Source organism: Hetaerina americana, unplaced genomic scaffold, assembly GCF_022747635.1.
Source record: "Hetaerina americana unplaced genomic scaffold, ioHetAmer1.1.p SCAF_19, whole genome shotgun sequence".
NCBI lineage: Eukaryota > Metazoa > Arthropoda > Insecta > Odonata > Calopterygidae > Hetaerina > Hetaerina americana.
In genome coordinates this window covers 2,000,257-2,019,933 of record NW_027286752.1, presented here as the reverse complement: position 1 = coordinate 2,019,933, position 19,677 = coordinate 2,000,257, and the positions used below count along the sequence as shown (strand labels likewise).

General features: G+C 35.6%; 1 protein-coding gene across 1 annotated transcript in view; it reads right to left on the bottom strand.

Annotated features, from left to right (window-relative positions):
- Nucleotides 1–19,677, bottom strand: part of botv (exostosin like glycosyltransferase 3) — a 52,589-nt gene that overhangs the window by 28,178 nt on the left and 4,734 nt on the right. The window contains exons 5-10 of the mRNA XM_071584460.1: nucleotides 17,770–17,979; nucleotides 17,086–17,359; nucleotides 12,421–12,641; nucleotides 10,907–11,047; nucleotides 4,501–4,662; nucleotides 3,692–3,903 (exon numbers count right to left, since the gene is read on the bottom strand). Of these exons, the coding sequence (XP_071440561.1) occupies nucleotides 3,692–3,903; nucleotides 4,501–4,662; nucleotides 10,907–11,047; nucleotides 12,421–12,641; nucleotides 17,086–17,359; nucleotides 17,770–17,979 (1,220 nt within the window). The remainder of the gene's footprint in view (nucleotides 1–3,691; nucleotides 3,904–4,500; nucleotides 4,663–10,906; nucleotides 11,048–12,420; nucleotides 12,642–17,085; nucleotides 17,360–17,769; nucleotides 17,980–19,677) is intronic.

Below are 19,677 nucleotides of genomic sequence, written 5' to 3'. Positions count from 1 at the left end.
TGTCATCATTAGTCTATGTATATGCTAGTCTATGCGTATATAGTTTATATCCCCAAACCTGCCTTAAACATTATACTACCATAATAATAACACAAAAAGGATGACTTTCTTTCATATGGGAAATCAAAACTTTATTAATGTGGTTTAATCAGCATTTCTAAGAATTTTGTGGGTAGAGTCTGTTTATTTTATTTTGGGATTCCAGAGACGCCTATAAAAAAAATTGCTTTTTCTCTATTTCACTGAAAAATGATGTCCCAGGGAAAGTTGTTTAACTTCTTCATGGTTTCACATTTGTCAGGACTTTTATCAACTGGCCACTTTGTTAGCCTTGGCATTGAACAAAAAACAGTGAAACCTCAGTTTTTGTAATTTGGGATAATTAAAAAATTGGCTTGTAAATTATGGGTTTGAAATAAATATACTCAAAAAATAGTCTTCCAGTTTAGTACTTGGGCAGTAAAATTGCAATGCCTTTTTCATTATATCTGACCTTAAAATCCTTGGCAAATTGACTTGAAAAAATTTTAATTTGATGTTTTCGATATACAAACATATTTAGGAAGGTAGCACTTCCTGCAGTAAGCATTTAGTAAAAAAAATAGGGAAATGAAAGCCTATCCATGGGTATCAACCACCAAATTGTAGACTTATATCCACTGGCCACAAAATCAGTTTTACTGTTTTCGGGGCAAATATTGATTCACCATATCTGGCCCAAAATGACTTTTTCTTCTTTCCTAACCTTTAAGTTTCACTTGAATGACAGAGATTTTCATTGTATGAGGAGGTTATTTGATACATAAATGCGTATTTTGCAGAGAAAGATGTCAACTACTATTTGGAAGGGTTAAAAAAGTTATCGGTGAAAAAGTGTATCGACTATGTTGAAAAATAAAAATAAATTCTAAGAAAAAATGACTAGCTTATTTATTAGGTCAGGAAACTTTTTTTTAGACTACCCTTGTATGTGAGCACTGATTATAAATAATAAAAGAGAACTAAGTATTACGTGATTTTCCCTTTCTTGTAAAAATTAACCTTTCCATTAAACTTATAATAATAATAATTTATTTCCCCAATTGGCAAATACATAGTATGGTACAGAATATCATACATTATGTAATCACATAAGGTACGTCAAGAAGTACAGTAACTTAATAATTACTAGCCAGAAAAAATAAAATTACACCTACATGCATAATCATGTGAAAAATATAAAATTCAATATTACCCAGAATTCAATCACACTGTAAAAACATTTTTCATTTAAGTACATGAACAATTTCTTTTTAAAAATAGAGAGTGATTTCTCATTTTTTAAACTAATCAGAAGCTTGTTGAACATTTTGATGCACAGGGAATGAGGGCCCATGGTCATCATTGTCATGCTAGCAGATACTACACAAAGATGATTCCTTGTCCTAGTCTCAGAGGTGTTTGCGCCATTATTTGACATGAATACAGCAATATTCTTTTTTACAAAGATTACTGAATTATAAATTAACACACAAGGGACTAATAATATGGTAAGGCTTCGAAAGCATGGTCTGCAGTGAGCTCTATAAGGTTTATCGTACATGGACCTAAGCAATTCCTTTTGAATAATAAATATTTTAGTTAACTTGGTTGATGACCCACTTCCCTAGATTATGATACAAGAGAATAAAATAGGCCATAGTCGAGTGTTTTAAAACATCCATACTAACAGTATGCTTCAGAATTGAAAGAAGATAGTACACAGAACTTAATATTTTACTTAGATGTGTGATGGTCAAGTCCCATTTCAGGTATTTATCAAAATATATTCCCAAAAATTTATAGTCATTAATAACTTTACAATTACTTGTCATAGGCTGAGAAGTACTTTTATTAGAATGGCAGGTTTTTGCAAAGAATATCATGACCTGAGTTTTAGTTTCATTAAGAATAAGGTCATTCTCATAGCACCACGTGCCATGAATAACGGATTCGCCCAATGCCATCAGACCTTCAAAGGATTTCTGATACAGCACAATGCTCACATCATCTGCAAACAAGACACAGTTACTGAGAGGATTTACACGTAATTTTCTAGGTATATCGTTTATACATGAGAAATAGAGTTGGACCCAACATTGATCCTTGAGGAAAGTCTTGATCAACACCTAATGGTGAAAAGAGGAAGGTATTCCCGTTCTTCTGGACAACTACCCTTTGTTGACAATTTTTGAGGTATGTTCTCAACCACTGCTGTGCTGTGCCTCTAATACCCATTAAACCACATTTGTACAAGAGTTTATCATGCTCAACCACATCAAACGCTCTGGATAAGTCAAAGAATACACCCATTACTTTTTGCTTGGAATTAATGTTGCATGATGGTGTCAACTGCATTGAAAATTGCCTGCTCTGTAGACTTTCCTTTTCCAAATCCAAATTGTTTAGGAGATAGCAGGTTATTCCCTTCAAGGAATTCCATTAATCTTTTGTTGAACACATACTCAAATATTTTTCCTAGCAGGGGTATTATTGGTAAAAGTCGATAATTTCCCACTTCATTTCTTTCTCCTTTGTTCTTATATATTCGTATTACCTTGGATACTTTGAGGGCGTCGGGATGGACACCATATCTCTGATTCTGATTTACAAGTGACAGTGAGGAACTTAAAATATTTCTACACAGTTATGTATTATTTTTTCTGATATACCGTTTATATCAGTGGAGGCTTTCTTCCCTACCTTGGTAATATGTAAGCAAAGCTCTGATATGCTGCACGGTTTAAGCAAAATAGACTTGAAAGACCCAGCAAAGGAAATATTGATATCATAAGGATCTTGTACATTTACCATTGGTAGCTACTTTATTAGTAGCTGTACTTAATTAATATTTTATGAAATTACAATTTCCAAACTCCTCAGTCTTTAAAGTGCATTAACATATTAATTTTTTTCAAGAAAGTACAATAGAACTCATTAGTTTTTTCTTGGTATTTGTTCATACATTGAGGATCACTAAAAGCCTAATTCCTAAGCTTAAGACTACCAGAGCATTTTTCAGTATGTTGTCAGAAGAATGTGATTCTTTTCAAAATTTTTGCCATTCAATTTTGCTATAGTAATAACTTGTAATGAGGGAAATGAAGAAAAGTTCTGCGATCTGCACACAATACTTTAAAATGGGTAAAAATGTCAAAATATTTCATTTAATAAAAGTTAAATTGTGGATGAAAAATTAAATGTGTCACAGCTGACTTAACAGCGGCTCACGGATTTTACTCATAACTCAAACATCAAATGATTCTATGATGGAAGTGATTGTTTACAAAATTACTTTCCAAAAATAACAACTAAAAATTATGTCAATAAAAACTTAATGGATAGCAAATAATAGCATCAGACAAAAATGAAGTTCGGTTTGCATAAATGACGGAGACAAAATGAGTGGCAAAGGAGGAGGATCAAAGAAAATTAGAAGGTAAAAAGAGCACGGCAGGAATGGACAGCATGAGGAATTTGGAACAGGCCAAAGTCAGGGAGACATTTCATCATAGCTGGGTTATTCCAAAGTGGGTAGTTTCATAGCTTGGTTTAAGAGACTTGAATTTGACCCATGCTGAAAATAAATTCACATTAACACCTGAATTTTCCTACAAACTAATTTATTAATCTTGATTTCGAATTAGGATGAGCATATAATGCTATCACACACCTTTCACGAAGCAGCCTTCCCTGCCTTCGAAGAGCAGCCAAGTCAGGGTCAGTAACAGCCCGAAGCAAAAAATGGAGTTCTGGAAGGCGAGCAGTGGGAAGTAAGATGGCAGCCCTTGCCCAGTCAACCCATTCACCAAATGGAAATGATAACCTATCACCACCAAGCATCACAGGGACTGCTCCAGCACGTAATGACTCCCACAGACGAGTCTGTAAGCATTATCAAAGAAATACATTTTCAAAAAGGCTGTTGATTCACTACTACTCATTGAATGCTGACATTAATCATCCATCAACATCAATTAACTTTCTTCATGCTTTCACTTCCCTTCTGAAATGTATACAACAAAGACTATGGATCTTATCAAATTAAGCATGCCATTTTAAGCTTCAAATTACCAATTTTCAACCTTCTGACAGTCAGTAAATTTACAATAAGGCGATAAACTTCCTTCAAGATGGTGCATTCACGTAGTTGCTAGGTTAATTTTGACATTTATAATGCATTACTTTATCATTACATTCCTTCAAAAATTACTACGCTTAATTACTACAACTATATCTGAATGTAATGGAATGGGATTGGATAAATCTTACAGAAAAAAATCATCACTGAGTAACAATGAGATAAATTTTTACAGTGGCGTAAGCTGTTAACATATCCATAAGATAATAAAAAAACAGGATGAGTTAAGGGTTTCCCTATTTTAATACATTCCATTCAATTGGGGCTAAACCTTTGTTATGATATTATAAAGTTATCAATGAAGCCAGGTTCATTATACTGTTTAATTGCATTATAATTACCTGAACAAGAGTGGTTGAAGCTATGGATGGGTCACTAGGTGCAGGTATCAGGGTAAAAGTTGAAACAGACAAGAAAGCCATTCTGGAAGAAGATAAGCCACACAATGTCCACTCTCCAAGGCTAGGGTTTTTCTCAGCTTCCATGTCAGGACCATCGTCTCCCTATTCCAAATGGAATCAAAATTCATGAGTACCAGAAATTTTCACGTGTCATCTATCTAAATAAACTGTAAATTTACACAATTTGAACACAAAAGGTACACGAGACAACTAACTAAGCACAGTCAACTATAATTACTCAACTTAAGATTTATCATTGTCCAACACAATAACAACAGAATTCACACAAAAGAGGATGCAATATTATGAATGGAAGGGGTATTTTTTTTACACAGAAAAATTCTGTGTAAAATTGTACGACAATTTTCAAAAATGGACAAACACAAGAATAGAACTATGTTCTCTTACAAAATGTTTTCCCCTCCTCAGAATTCCCATTAGATTACATTCTTCTAAACAATATAGGTTAAAAGAATTTCCATTACAAATTATAGCAACAGAATACAAACATGACAAAATATTGGCTGATGCATGAATGAATAAAAAATTAATTTGATCAGCAAAATAAAAGCAGAATAATTGTTTAATGATCTTTTTAACACATTATGATGATTTTTTTATTTAACTGTCACTCTAGAATTGTGATGACTTGTTCAATTACTCAAGAAATTTCTAAAAATTTGTTATATAATATACAAATATGGATAAAAATATCAGGGTTTTCTAGTGACACCCTTGCTAAACCCAAGATGTGTTATTTACAGAATATCAAAACTATCAGAGAAACTGTCGGTAGCACAGGGAAAGGAACTGATATATATACTCAGCATGTATAAATTTTACATTCCAACATATTCAGTAACACTGAGTTCTACAGTAGTCTCTACAATTAATGCATCAATTTTACAAAGTGAAAGCTTAAGCAAGGTGGCTTTACCCTCCATGATCAATTCAACCCTAGATGATAACTGTGACATCGATAAATCAAATTTTGTGAAGCTGTGCAGCATCTGAAAAGAATCATTCCAGGACTTATCTTTCAAAATAGAAACAATGGATTCACGGCAGGGACTCTGGATGGGGACTACTTAGAAGGTCAAAAGACTGAGTAGCTTCTGGATTATTCTATTTTATGAGTTTGCTAACTTTCCAGACGGGACTAATTTTCTAAGATTGTTTTCACACATGTAAATCTCATAAAATATGGTAATAACCATCTAAGAGTATCAAAGATCCATATAAACATAACAGTTTCAGGTTTAACTTTGTGGAATTTCTTCATGATGTGGGTAAAAAAAGAAACTTTGCACTTCCAAATAAAGATTTGTGGGCCCACCTGATGGTGATAACCAGCATTGAAACCATGGTCGTGTGAAGTATTAAATCTTTATGTGGAAGTACAAAGTTTCTTTTTCCACCCTCATTATCACAGATCCCATGAAACATTTATACATCAAAGTGTGATACCAAATTACCCTTTATAAATAGCCTCTAGATTGAATGAAATGCCTCCAAAACAGAGCTAATCTCGTAAAACTACACAACAATTTGGTGCCTGAGAAAATGATTCATTAAAATCTAATGAGGCTATTATTATCTATAATCATACATGCACAGTTTCATTTATCCTGTCTGTGAGGGAGATATTTCTAGTATTTATTATGCTCATATTTTAGTCGTAATATTTCACATTATATGCACTTCAGACATAAAAAGCATCTCTGACTGCAAGCAAACAATTAGAATTTTGAAGGAGGCACTGAGAAAGATGTACAAAATCCAACTGTACTTATATGATTTCATCTACTCAATGTATGATTGAGTTAAGCATGAACTTACTATATTTTATGAGCATCGTCCATAAGAATCACAGAGATTGCACATAATTACCTAATATTGTTTCCTATCATTTCAGTTTGTGTCTGGAAAGGTGGTCATTAAAAAATTGTGTGCAGAAGCTAAGTCATACCATACCTATCTATATTCTGGTTTGTCAATTTCATCATCAAAAACACTATGAGAAGGAAAAAGTGTTACATCACAGTGCACTTAATTGGTATAAGGAGCTGGTTTTTATGTTGAAAAGTTCAAACCCAAATACCACTATTAAAAATAGATAGATGAAAATCAATTTCCTCTCATGTATGCAATCTGAATTAATTTCATTTCATTTTTAAAAATACGAGGGTAATCCCAGAAGTACCCAACACTACAAAGAAAACACAAAAATTTTGGAAAAAATTATTTATTTTTCAACATAATCTCCTTTCAGCTCAATACACTTTCCCAGCGATGTTCAATACGTTTGATACCCTTTTTATCATAAGAACTGTCTTGCTCCTGAAAATAGCCATTAACTGCCGACATCACTTCTTCACATTTGGGATATCTTTGACCACCGAGCCATTTTTTAAAGTTTGCGAACAGGAAATAATCCGAGGGGGCTAAATCTGGAGAATAGGGTGCATGAGGTAGCAATTGAAACTATAATTCATGAATTTTGGCCATTGCGATAACGCATTTGCAAGCTGGCGCATTGGCTTGATGAAACAGCACTTTCTTCTTAGCCAAATACGGCCGCTTTTGCTTGATTTCTTCCATCAAACGTCGCAATAAGTTAGTTTGCATAATACTCGCCGTTGATAGTTTTTCCTTTTTCAATATAGTCAATGAAAGTTGTCCCATGCATATCCTAAAAAGCGACGCCATGACCTTGCCTGCATATGAAACGTTCTTCGCCTTCTTTGGAGCTGGTTGTCCCTTGTGAATTCATTGTTTTGATTGTTCTTTGTCTCGGGTGTGAAGTAATGGACCTATGTTTCATCCATGGTTATGAAAAATTCTGCTTTACTGCTATGAAATTTTGTTAAACACTCAATGGAAACATCTTCACAATACTAGTTTTGCTCGAGTGTGAGCAAATGCAGCACCCATTTTACACACAGCTTTCTCATGTCCTAATTTTCAGTTAATATGCGATGTACCGCACTTTTTGAAATGCCAACTAAGTCTGCTAGCTCGCGCACTTTCAGTCAACGATCATCCAGTATCACTTTGTGTATTTTCTTCACCGTTTCCGGAGTCATCACCTCATTTGGTCGACCAATGCGATGCTCGTCTTGACAGCTCGTACGGCCTCATTTAAACTCAGCTATCCAATATTTTACTGTTTTAAATGAAGGAGCAGACACCCAGAGTAGAATCACAGAGTTATATTTTTTGAACAACAACCACCATCTCTAGGTCAAGCTGGGTACTTATGGGACCACCCTTGTATCATCTTGCTTCAATAACCATGTTTCTGTATCATACTGAACCATGCCCCATATAAACTTTTAATGAGTCATTTCTCAACATCATTAGGCAATGCCCATAATTCATTCTCTCCTCTTTGTGGAAGCTTCTTTGCCTAACACTTCTCTGTCTCATGATCTTGCTAAGGAAAAACTTTCTCGTCCATTCAAAGAAACTGCAGGATATACCGTGACAGCCAGTCCATTTTATTAATTAATTAAATAATATAATTTGAGTCACGGCAGTTTTAAGGAACATTAAACCCATGCTATGGATTATTGTATTATTGTCCTCAGGTGTGCAGATTTATTTGCCCAGTAAAGGTAATACCTATGCAATTCATAGACTTCAAAGTATTTTTTCAACAGCAGAAAAGAGAGATAGTGTTTTCTTTGTTGGGTGGGGTACTTCTGGGATTACCCTTGTAGAATAAATTGAAAGTATTGGAGGTGTGGGTCTGCAGAAGGATGATATACATAAAATGGACACATAAGAAAATAAACAAAGAAGTACTAGGTATAGTGGGGGAGGAGAGAAGACAGTCGGGAAAATCCAAAAGAGGGAGGAGAAGGGGTTGACGAGAATTTGGATCAATGATGGAATGTTACTGACTGTGATGGAGAGGATAATGTTAGGCAATCAAATCAGAATAGCAAAAGGATAAGCATGTTGTGTTGTTGGGTGAAGCTAAGTAATAAAGCAATGCTCAGTCTGTGTCCATCCAAAATCTACCTTATATGGTAAACTACAATATAAAAATTAATAATTTGTATAAAGGCTCTTAACATGAGTCTAAGAAATTGACATCAATCTGTCATTCATGCTAATTTAAAAATGTCTTCGCAAATGTTTATTTACAAATTTAAAAGCATAATGAATAAGTTTTACTGCAATATAGTAATCTGCCACTCCTTTCCAGCCAATTTCATGCATGACAGAGGCATAAGATATTTATCCCACTTAGCTGCAAGTGGCCTCATGTTTTGGTATCATTTCAAACTCCAAGCTTCCTATTAACTTTCTCCATGCATACAAATACATTTATTACACTTGGATGTGATAGAAATAGAGATTACATTTGCTAATTTCATTTTATAAAATGATCCGTACATATTATAGTGGAACCTTGTTTAACGAGCATCTTGTACAGAGTGATGGGCACAACAAACAAAAATATGACAGAAAATGATTCGCTTAAAGAGTAATGTTTCGAATAGTGAGTGACGAGGAAAGGGCCATTCCCGGATTCACTGCATTCCTGCTACTGCAATTTGTCTCTAGCACTTGTCCCGCTAGCATCTTAGCATTGCTAATGATCTCACATTTTTCCAAACTTGTGTTCAAAAATATGATTAGTGATTTTTTGGGTCAGAGTTTATTAATATTTTGTTCATAGTTTTAAAATTGACCCCAAAGAAAAAATTGTAAGAGGAAAGCCATAAGAGAATAAAAATAAAAAATAACAGTAGAAATTAAAGTAATATCATTGAAAATTGGGGACAAGGTGTGAGCATGGCTGATCTAATACACACATCAACAATTAGTCAGCATCAATGATTGGCCTTTTCTTCAAGAACACAGTCAAGACTTAGGAGACAGGCAAGAGTATCTATGCAAAGGTTACATATTCTCAATGATGTTAAAGGTTGCTTCTCACATAGATAAACGAAAAGCATTTGCAATCCGGCATCATTAATTAGAATATAATTTGAGAAGGGGAAAGTGATTTTCGCTGATCTCGTTAATACGATGTCAGGATCATCAATGGCCAAAAAAGTATATAAGGAAAGTCATGCGTGGTTAGAGAAGTTAACGAGAATCATCCACGGAATTGTGAGGCATGGTGAAGCAGCAAGCTCTGAGTCAAAGGCAGCAGAGAACTTCATTGGTGACTTAGAAAAGCTTGTAGATTCTGAGGGTTACTTCGAACAGTATATTTTTAACAGTGACAAGACTGTTCTCTTTTGGAAGAAAATGCTGATGCCAACCTATATTTGTGCACATAACAGTAGAAAAGAATTCATTGCCCGGACACAAGACAATGAAAGGCCTTCTCACGCTGCTATTTTTGCTATCTTGCTATTGCTATCACGCATTTTTACCAAATTTTGATTCATTTTTGAAAATCCATTGTTAAAAAAAACTGCTTTTTTCAGTCATGTCAGTACCTAAATAACAAGTTTTCTGTGCAACACTTTGAATCAGAAAACTAAATTGAGAAAAAATTAAGAGAATTGCACTCTCATATAAAGTAGTTGGAGTAGCTTTGGGGAAGGTGACCGACAGCTGAGGTCATTTGCACCATTTGGGATGGATGGGAAAGGAAAAAGGGTGGAGAGAAATCCATCATCAGCATTACCCTACTCTTAATGAAAGGCGCCAAAGGATCTGCAGCTTAATGTCCTATCCAACAGATGGTATACTCATTAAGAGTGCCCTCCGCAAAGCACTTCAAATACAGATCAGGACACCATCTGCCATCTACAGGATTCGAATCCAGGCCCTCTGGGTGGGAATCAAGTACGCTAGCTACCACACCATCTTGATCATCTCACTTTCAGATGAAAGAAACTATGATGGATTATTCATGTTCAAGCATCCTCATAATTGGTGATGACACAAACAAATTGGAATTAATTGGCAGAAAAAAGTTGCTAATTTATATCAAAGCAGTATTTTTTACTTTTTAACTACTGTTATTTTGGTTTAATTTTTGCATTTATTTCAAGGTCATGGTAGCCCAGAGGATGGATCTCTAAGCTAATGACAGGAGGGTTTCAGGTTCAAATTTACCACAGACCTCACATCATCCCAGGCTAAGCCAAGTTATGCAGTTATCAGGCCAATGACCTTCATGACAAACTGCACGTGGCACAGGTAAAGAAACTATCCTCCTTACCCTGAATGCAAAAATACTGCATGTCAATCAACTAAAATAAGTTCTGGATGAGCTCTTCTATCAATTATGAAACCAACCTCTGGGTTGCATAATGTGCTATATTTTGATGCTAATTGTTAATAACCACTCTTATCATCAGTCATTTTCACTAACCTTATCATCATCATTCTCCCCACAGTCAAACTGAAAGAAGAATTCATCAGATGTGGCAGACCTGGACATTGCTCTAAGATGCATATCAAGCAAGGCAGGTTCAGATGAGCTTGATGTTGCAGGTCCAGGAATATATTCCCCCTAAAACAATAAGGGAAAGATTATATAACTGCAACAATTCAGAAAAGTAAAAGAATAGTTCCGTATAATGCTTTAAAGCACTAATTGAAATTTTCTAACCAATGAATTTAATAACTGAGATTATGCAGCTTTTACAAATGATCTCTGAAAGACATACTGAAGATGAGTTACGGGGGAGTTCTGGACATTATTTTCAATGTGAAAGAAACAATAATGTCAAAACTGCAAAACAATCTGATGATAAGTAAAAACAAATATACCATGATTTAGAGCTAGTGAATTCAGGTTGCCAATGGCAGCCAAAATGAAAATTTTCAGGCATTCATAGATAAAAATGCCAGATTTTTCAATATCTTTCCTTTTATTTGCTATACTTTCACTACAATTATTGTGTTGTTTCTCATGGGCATCTGATTGCACTCCGCTTACATTTTCTGGCATATGCAACTCGGAGGGCTATTCTAGTGATACTTGATGAAATAAATGTTACAAGCAAATACTGAGCATCAGGAATGAAGAAAAGCACCTCGTCCTTCCCCATTTAGATCAGGAAATTTTATATTCATATTGTTACATACTTCCTTATGTTGAATTAGCAGCTTGAAGAATTCCATTTCAAAGCTATTAATAATAATTGGTCAACTATTTTTGAAGGTTTGCCCATCAAGGTCAAAAATATAGTAAGCCAATCCCTTTCAAAATTTTATGTTCACTCAAAAAGCCTAATATTTGATTCTGAAAGTGTATGTCATGCCCTATACACTTTATATTGCACATTTCAAAGGTAGGTAAACCAGTAATGAAGATGTAGAGTAAACAAACAGAAAATGTAAATAAACATTCACACTACTTGCTAAAATGCAATAATAAGATACGGCCACACAATGGATTTAATAAGGAACCATTTCCCCCTTAGGTGTGAGACATTTTGTTTTATTGGCATGTTCACTAACTGTTGGTCCAAATTTAATAATTTTCCAGTTCAATTAATGAAGTCCAAAGTGGTTTCCCTATATTTGTACAACTGAAATATTACTGAAAATTTACAAAAAAACTTTATTATATAGCAATTCACATCACTTCATACAACCTCTTCAATGACAAATCCTATCTCCCAGGACTTCAAAAAATGAATCAATGAAAAATATGCTTCGAACGATGAAAATACAATAATAAGTCTTTTCAAATTATAGTACATATGGATATTGATACTTAAAAGTGATTAAAAGGATTACCAATCAAGACAATTAATCTTGATTAATAAAAATACAAAAATTGAGAGAAAAACTTAACAATAATATATTATATTCATTATTATAAATGATTGAACTAAGGTTATAATACATTGTAAATTTTTTATTCAGAGTATTTACTTGAAAGGATAGCAGAAACTGTCTCCTAGCTGGAAGAACAGGAGGGACTCCTTGCCAAACATCTCCGCCCGGGGGTCCAAGAAGAGGAGGAAGTACTAAATCAAACCGGGATCGAAATGTTCCAGGTGAAAACTCAGACTGAGCCACCATTGCTCGACCAGTGTTGACCCCTTGGAATAAATCTCCAATAATCCTTCTTTGTCCTGTATTGTGGATAGAAGCTGAAAAGTTGAAATTTGACATTATACACTTATGATGGCATGGATATTCGGAAATAATATCAAAAATCTAAAGCAGTTTATCAATATTATTCAAGAAAAGTATTTATTACTGCATTTTAACCATTACTTGTATTACCCTTATGCCAATTACTGGATTTTCCTACATTCCACAATAAACGTGGATACATGGGTACAACCAAGCATTTTCTCTCATATTTCTTGATTCATTCTCATTAACAATGCACCCTTGCATAGTATTTAACAGCCAAAGAGCAGATATTAGTACTCAAGTCATTTATGTTCCACCCCAGCCCATAATGCTGACTAATCCACTTAAAAATCAATATAACAAACCTTCACAAACTCCTACTGTGGTACCCCTGGTTACTGCATATATTATTATACTATGGTTATTATGTATAACTTTACCATCAATAATCACAAAACTTCCAAAACAATGAATGAAATGATAATTTACAAAAGTATTCAAGGGCAAACTTTGAATTTTGCCTTAGATTTGTCAAATTACGAGATACAATCAACGGAGCTCTATAGCATCTTTCTGAATGGTTAAAGGATATTGAGGAGCACATCTCCAAGTGTGATTACCACCTCGATGATCTTGAACAGTACTCAAGAAGAAATTGTCTTCTTCTGCATGGTATCAAAGATGAAAAAAGTGAAGACTACTTGCATTTAGCCGCATGTTTCTTCATTAATAAACTAAAAGTAAGCGTGAACCCGATGTCCCTTGACCATGGCCACAGAATAGGTCCATTTAAGGAATCGAACAAACATCCTCAACCCATCATAGTCAAGTTTGTTTCATATCAAGACAGAGATCAAGTGGGAAGGGCAAAAATAAACCTAAAAGCAAGTGGATCTCTCATAACAGAGTGACTCACAGCTACCAGAAAGCGTCTACTACTACTTGCCATCCAATATCTCACCGGGCCAATGAATGTATGGACCCAAGATGGGAAGATAACTTTCTTAAAGCCTGATGGCTCTAGGATTTTTGTCTCAAATGAAGGAGACATGCAGAAGGCAAGTATTGATTATAACTCTCGCAATATTTCATCAAGGAGCAGATACCGCTAAACCCAGTGGGTGAATTGCCTTCCTTGCCTACTGCAAGTATTTTTGACCAACTGCTTGCAGATAGCATAAAATAATTTAATACAGTGATTTGTGACCTGCCAGTGCTCTCTACACTACCGCAAAAACATTACTCCCTTGTACCTCACCGCACTGTGCTCTTATATATCTGTGCCTCTTGCTGCTCGAAATTCCTGCCTTGTGTGCTTTGTGTCTCTACCTTCTTGTGGTCCACTATCCAGTAATTGCTCCTGATCTGCCGTCCTTGATTCTGTGCACGTGACTTCCCACCCTATCCTATTCCTGCATCTCTTACCTTCTATATCCTGCGCTCATGTATCCAGCTCACCTGTTTCTGATCTACATTGTGAAGTCAATTATTGAAAAGTGATTTAGTGCCAGTGCCCTGTGCTTTTCCCATAGTTACGAGTATCTTAAATGGTGCATCCCAATTAAATAGCGTATTCTGTTCTTTTCCCCATTTGCACGATCATCCCATAGTACTGTGTTTAAAAAGAAGTTAGTGAAAAGTAATTAAATGCCAGTGCCTTGAGCTTTTCTCACATATCACCAATAGTGCCTTCCTTTTCAATAGAGTTTACAGGAGTTTTATTTATTAGTTTCCTGCAATTGTTTAGTCTTCCTGCAGTGCAGTGCTTAGCAGCTATCCCATTTGCGCTGATTAATAGTGCCTCTCAGTTCCTTAGTGTTTTATTGAAAGATCTCGTAGACTACCTCAACAATTACAGATTATCGCAGGTAATTAGTTCCTGGAATTATCAAAAAAATTAATTCAGATCTTGCTGCTTTGTCAATCTGGGGTATAAAAAATTTACTGAAAATAAACCCCATCAAAAGTCAATTCATTATTTTCGGATACCATAATCTACATTCTAAAATAAGCATTGATAACCTTCCACCACAAACATTGCAAGGATCTATCATACCATACCTAAGTACAGTAAATATTTTAGGTGTAACCTGAATGAAACATTATCTTGGACTGATCATGCAATTGCTATCTGCAGAAAAATAAATTCATCCCTGAATTCACTGAAAAGGCTAAAGCACATTGCTCCCCCCTCCTTAAAGATGCTTCTTGTATTCTCTCTTCTGATACGCCATTTTGATTATTGTATTGTAGTATACCAAGACCTTTAAGGCAAACTGAAAACCAAACTCCAGAGAACCCATAATTCCTGTGCGTGGCTCAAATGTGATCTTAGAAAATACAATCATATTTCTGGCTCATTTACAAGAATATCCTGGTTAAAGCTAGAAGGTCGCAGGCATTTACATATTCTTTCAATTTTCTACAGGATATTTTCAAACCACAAACCTAATTATTTCTGCAAAAATATCCTCCCTATTAGCTCAATCCACAACAGGAATACTAGGGGTAATGATAAACTTCTTGTCCCACTCCATCGCACGGAAATCTGTCACAAATCTTTTCATGTTACAGCACACCATCTGTGGAAGTCTCTCCCAGATGACAGAAAACTCTCCATCCACAACAAGATTTAAGAGAGCACTTCACAAGTTCATTTTCCTCAGGTGCAAAACTTAACTAGTATACCCTCCCTCATTTCACTCAGCTGCTATATAGATCACTGCTTCTACTTTTTCTTTTGTCATCTCCATTAGTGGAATTTTGCATCATTCTTTTTAGTTAATGTTATGTTTCTCATTAATCCTCATGTGTTGTCAATATAATTAATTTTTTCATTTCAATTTCAGTAACTTAATAATATGTATACTATGAGAAAAATGATTGTTACAATGTATATGTATCTTCCCTCTTATTCATAAGGTTTTCGCAGGTTTTTGACACCCCCCCCCCCCCATCTCTTCGTGGGTATTTTCCTGCATGCTTTTTTACTAGGTGAGCAATGCCATGCTCTCCCTAGCTTTTCCCACGAACCTCATTCTATGCTTAGACTTTCCCTATTTTATTGTTCTCTTCCTTCACTGTCATTTACTTTGAGTACGTGTGTGTGTTGAGGTGCATCCTTAATTTATACATGTACATGTATATATGGATTATATCACCATTGCTGTTCAACCTGTATGCAGAGGAAATGATTAAAAAGGCATGGGAAGAACTGGAGGTAGGAATGAAAGTGGGCAGGGAATTCATAAAATCAGTTAGGTTTGCTGATGACCAAGCTTTAGTTTGTCAGTCAGCCAAGGGGTTGCAAGCATTGCCGAGTGAATTGGAAATTCAGTGCGACAGGTATTGGATGAGAATCAATATTAATAAAACAAAGGTTATGCGATTTTCTAGAAAGAAAAAGGCTAAGCTTAACATTAAAGTAGGAGGGCAAAAACTAGAGCAGGTAGAACAGTTAACATACCTCGGTAGTGTTTTGGACCAACACAGTCAAAGTAGTAGGGACGTAAGGAGAAGAATTGCACTAGGCAAAGAGGCTTTCACAAGGAGGAGGGAGTTGATGACAGGGACGTTGAGTTAGAACGTTAAGAAAAGACTCGTAAAAACTTTGATATGGAGCGTAGCTATGCACAGTGTGGAAACATGGTCCTTGAATGCTGGAGGATAGACATACCTGTAGACTGGAGGCTTTTGAAATGTGGGTGTGGAGAAGAATGGAGAAGATGAAATGGACAGAGAAGAAAACAAATGAGGAAGTACTTGGTATGCTGGACGAGGGGAGGGGTTTGTTGGGAGAAATCCTATGGAGGCAGGATAAGTGGCTGAAGGGGGTATTGACCGGCAGTCGGATGTTGAAGACTGTAATAGAGGGGAGAATGTTAGGCAAACGAGGAAAGGGAAGGAACAGGATAGGGATGTTGGGCGGGATGAAGGTAGGAAGAAAGTACTCAGAGATGAAGAGGGACCTGATATAGAGTAGGATGTTATGTTTTGCTAGGAGTCACAAATTATTTAATTAGTAATTATGTCCATCCAAAAACCTACCTTAACTGGTAGATTACCTAATAAATAAAAATATATATATATATATATATATAAATTTTTAAATGTGCAAATCTGTGCATAATGAATGTGTGTCTATCTATATGTATTTTTATGTGTATGCATGTATGTAATTATAAAGTTTATGCCTAATATAGTACAAACATGACAATGGTTTAAGTATATGCAAGTATAGTTTATTATTTTCTAAATATGTTAGACTTCTGTAGAAGCTACAGAAAGTGAATAAGCCAAACCATCCTTTAATCCAGCATGGCAGAGGGTTTTTCTAAGACCACAAGGACATGATATGATTTTTCTTAGTGTAAAAAGTGATACGACCAGAATATATAGCTTAAGGATTAGAAATTACATTTACAAAAAAATCAGCCTTGGTCCCTAACCACCTACCTTCAACAGTAGCTCTGGCCAGATTTAAGAGTATATGATTTCTTCCATCACCTGCCCAGTAAGGTAACTGTGCCAACCGTTCTGCCAACAATATTTTAGGAAGAGTGAGATTGGACTGGGGAGTCACAAGGCCTATGTCCATGTCAACAGCAGCTAGCTCCCCAACAAGAACAAAGAAAATGCAGGCAGTAGACGGGTCATCAGTGAAATGTGGGTTGTAGCCAAGAGTTTGGCGAACAGTTGTTTTCACAAAACTTTCAACTTCCCCAAGAACCTGCAGAAAAAAAGTCAATACATAAAGGGTTCAAAAAAGATAATAAATTCCAATATAAATTATTAAAATTAAATGATTGCCTATCTACATTTTATAAAAATTGCATTATGTATTAGAAATAAGATCAAAGTTCAACGGGGCATGAATAGTATCATAGCACTTCATGGGTTCGTCAATGGCTATACCTAGCATAAGATGATTGCACTTGATATTGGTAATGACTGGGTTCTGAAACCTCATTTATATTGCTTGTAAATGCATTTATCTTTATATGATTTGCCATTTTAACCTGCTGCTAGTTCATTCAAGTTCAAATTGTGAATAAATAACTTCTCAAATGGTAAGAAACCTACACATTCTACAGATATATTAGATACAGCATAATTGTTAATGAAATGTCAAAGACATACCTGATGCTCATCGGGGTCATAGAGGTATACAGGGAAACCAGAAGTGAGGGAGCATCGGGAGTAATCAAAACAAAGATGCATTGTACAAGATGACCTTTCCTCCAAGCCAGGCGGTGAGAGTTTTGGTGCTTTAGAAGATGGATACAAGCGATGTGGAAGTGCTAGGTCAGGGCTGTTTCGCTCCATTGCTTCTCTCCTTGCAACTTGAGCCTGGGAAAATAATAAAAGAACATATTACTTACCACAACCCACAGAGACACAAGAATGCCCTTCAACACCATTAGCATTTACAAAAACCGTTGAGAATCAAAGAAATTTACTGGTACACTTGTAGTAACTACATTAATGATAAAAACATGGATGGATCACAAAATTTGTGAGGATATTATAAAGCTTAGAAGATGAAACAGATATGTTTCATATGGCATCATTTTTTTCCATTTTCATCCTGATATGTGATGAAAATGCCTATCCAAATATCCAGGGATGCTAATCTCAATATTTGAAAATTAATATGCATTTATTAAGATTAAATAAATTTTAAAACACTACTCAATATATATTAACTATGACCAATTTTCAAATTCCTACTAAATACAAAATTTTGCCATAGTGAATGACAGCTGTCTTAAAATTAGTGGTTACTAAGATCTCAATCATTTATCAGTCAAAAGAGCAACAGACGGCTACATCGAAAACATTAATAGGTTGAATCACTAGTTTTAAGACAGCTTTTGCTTGAAAAAATAAAGAGAATACGAGGGTTGCTACAAAATTTTTTAGAAAGACCACCATGCAGTCTATAATTGCCTTTCCAAAAAAGTGAGCTGACAGCGGTTTCCTTTCCGAGTAATGCACACAAATTGAAACTTGCTCGGCTTATCGCTGTCAATAAGTGACCTTTCTTTGTTTCTGTTTACATGACAGGCAGGTGTTGCGGGAATAGAGCCGTCAATAGCATTTTTGGGCAATGATTCTTTATGACTTTAAAAGTAGTTCAAACAGATCTGAGAGCCTTGATCATTTGCAATGGGCCTTCAGGGACCTTTGCTCCTTCCCATGCAGAATTTTTTGGTGCTTTCAAGAATTTAGACGAGATCAAACTTGGCTGAAAGATGAGGAGAGGAGAAGGGGTCCAGCAACTGCAGTAACTGAGGAAAACAACCTCGCCGCTTTAAAATAACTGGGGCACGAAAATAATTGTGTGACATCCAAGGATATTGAAACAAACTTCAAATCAGGAAATCTTCATCCTGGTGGGTGTCGTGCACTTTGACAGAAGCACAAAAGGGCATCTGGGTTAAATGTTGCAAAGAAATGTTGAAAAGATTTGACAGAGGCAACTCTAAGTGCGTTTCTGAGATAGTTACTGGTGACGAAACGTGGATTATCAGTTTGATCCTGATAATAAGCGCCAGTTGAATGTATGGATTTTTACCGATGAATATCCACCAACAAAAGTGGAGCAGCCTCGAAGCATCAGAAAGAAAATGGTAGCAACCTTCTTATCCAAAATTAGCCCTGTAACTGTTCTCCTGGAAGAACAAAGAACTCTTACTACTCTGTGATACACAACAGTGTGTCTACCGTAAGTTTTTGGAAAACTTCAAGAACAGCAGCAGAACACAGGACTGCAGGAAATTATCCTGCACCATGAAAATGCATCTGCGCACAAAGCGAACCTTGCCATGCAGCTCCTGGAGTCCACAGGGGTTAATGACTCACCCACCTTGCTGTTCTGACCTGGCCCTGTGTGATTATTTCCTCTTCCTTACAGTCAAAAATCGCATGCATGAAAGGAGGTTCTCCAGCCCTGAAGAAGCCATTAAAGCCTACCAAAGTAAATTTTCAGCACTCAAAGAAAATGAATGGAAAAACTGCTTTGAGAATTGGTTCGCAAGAATACAA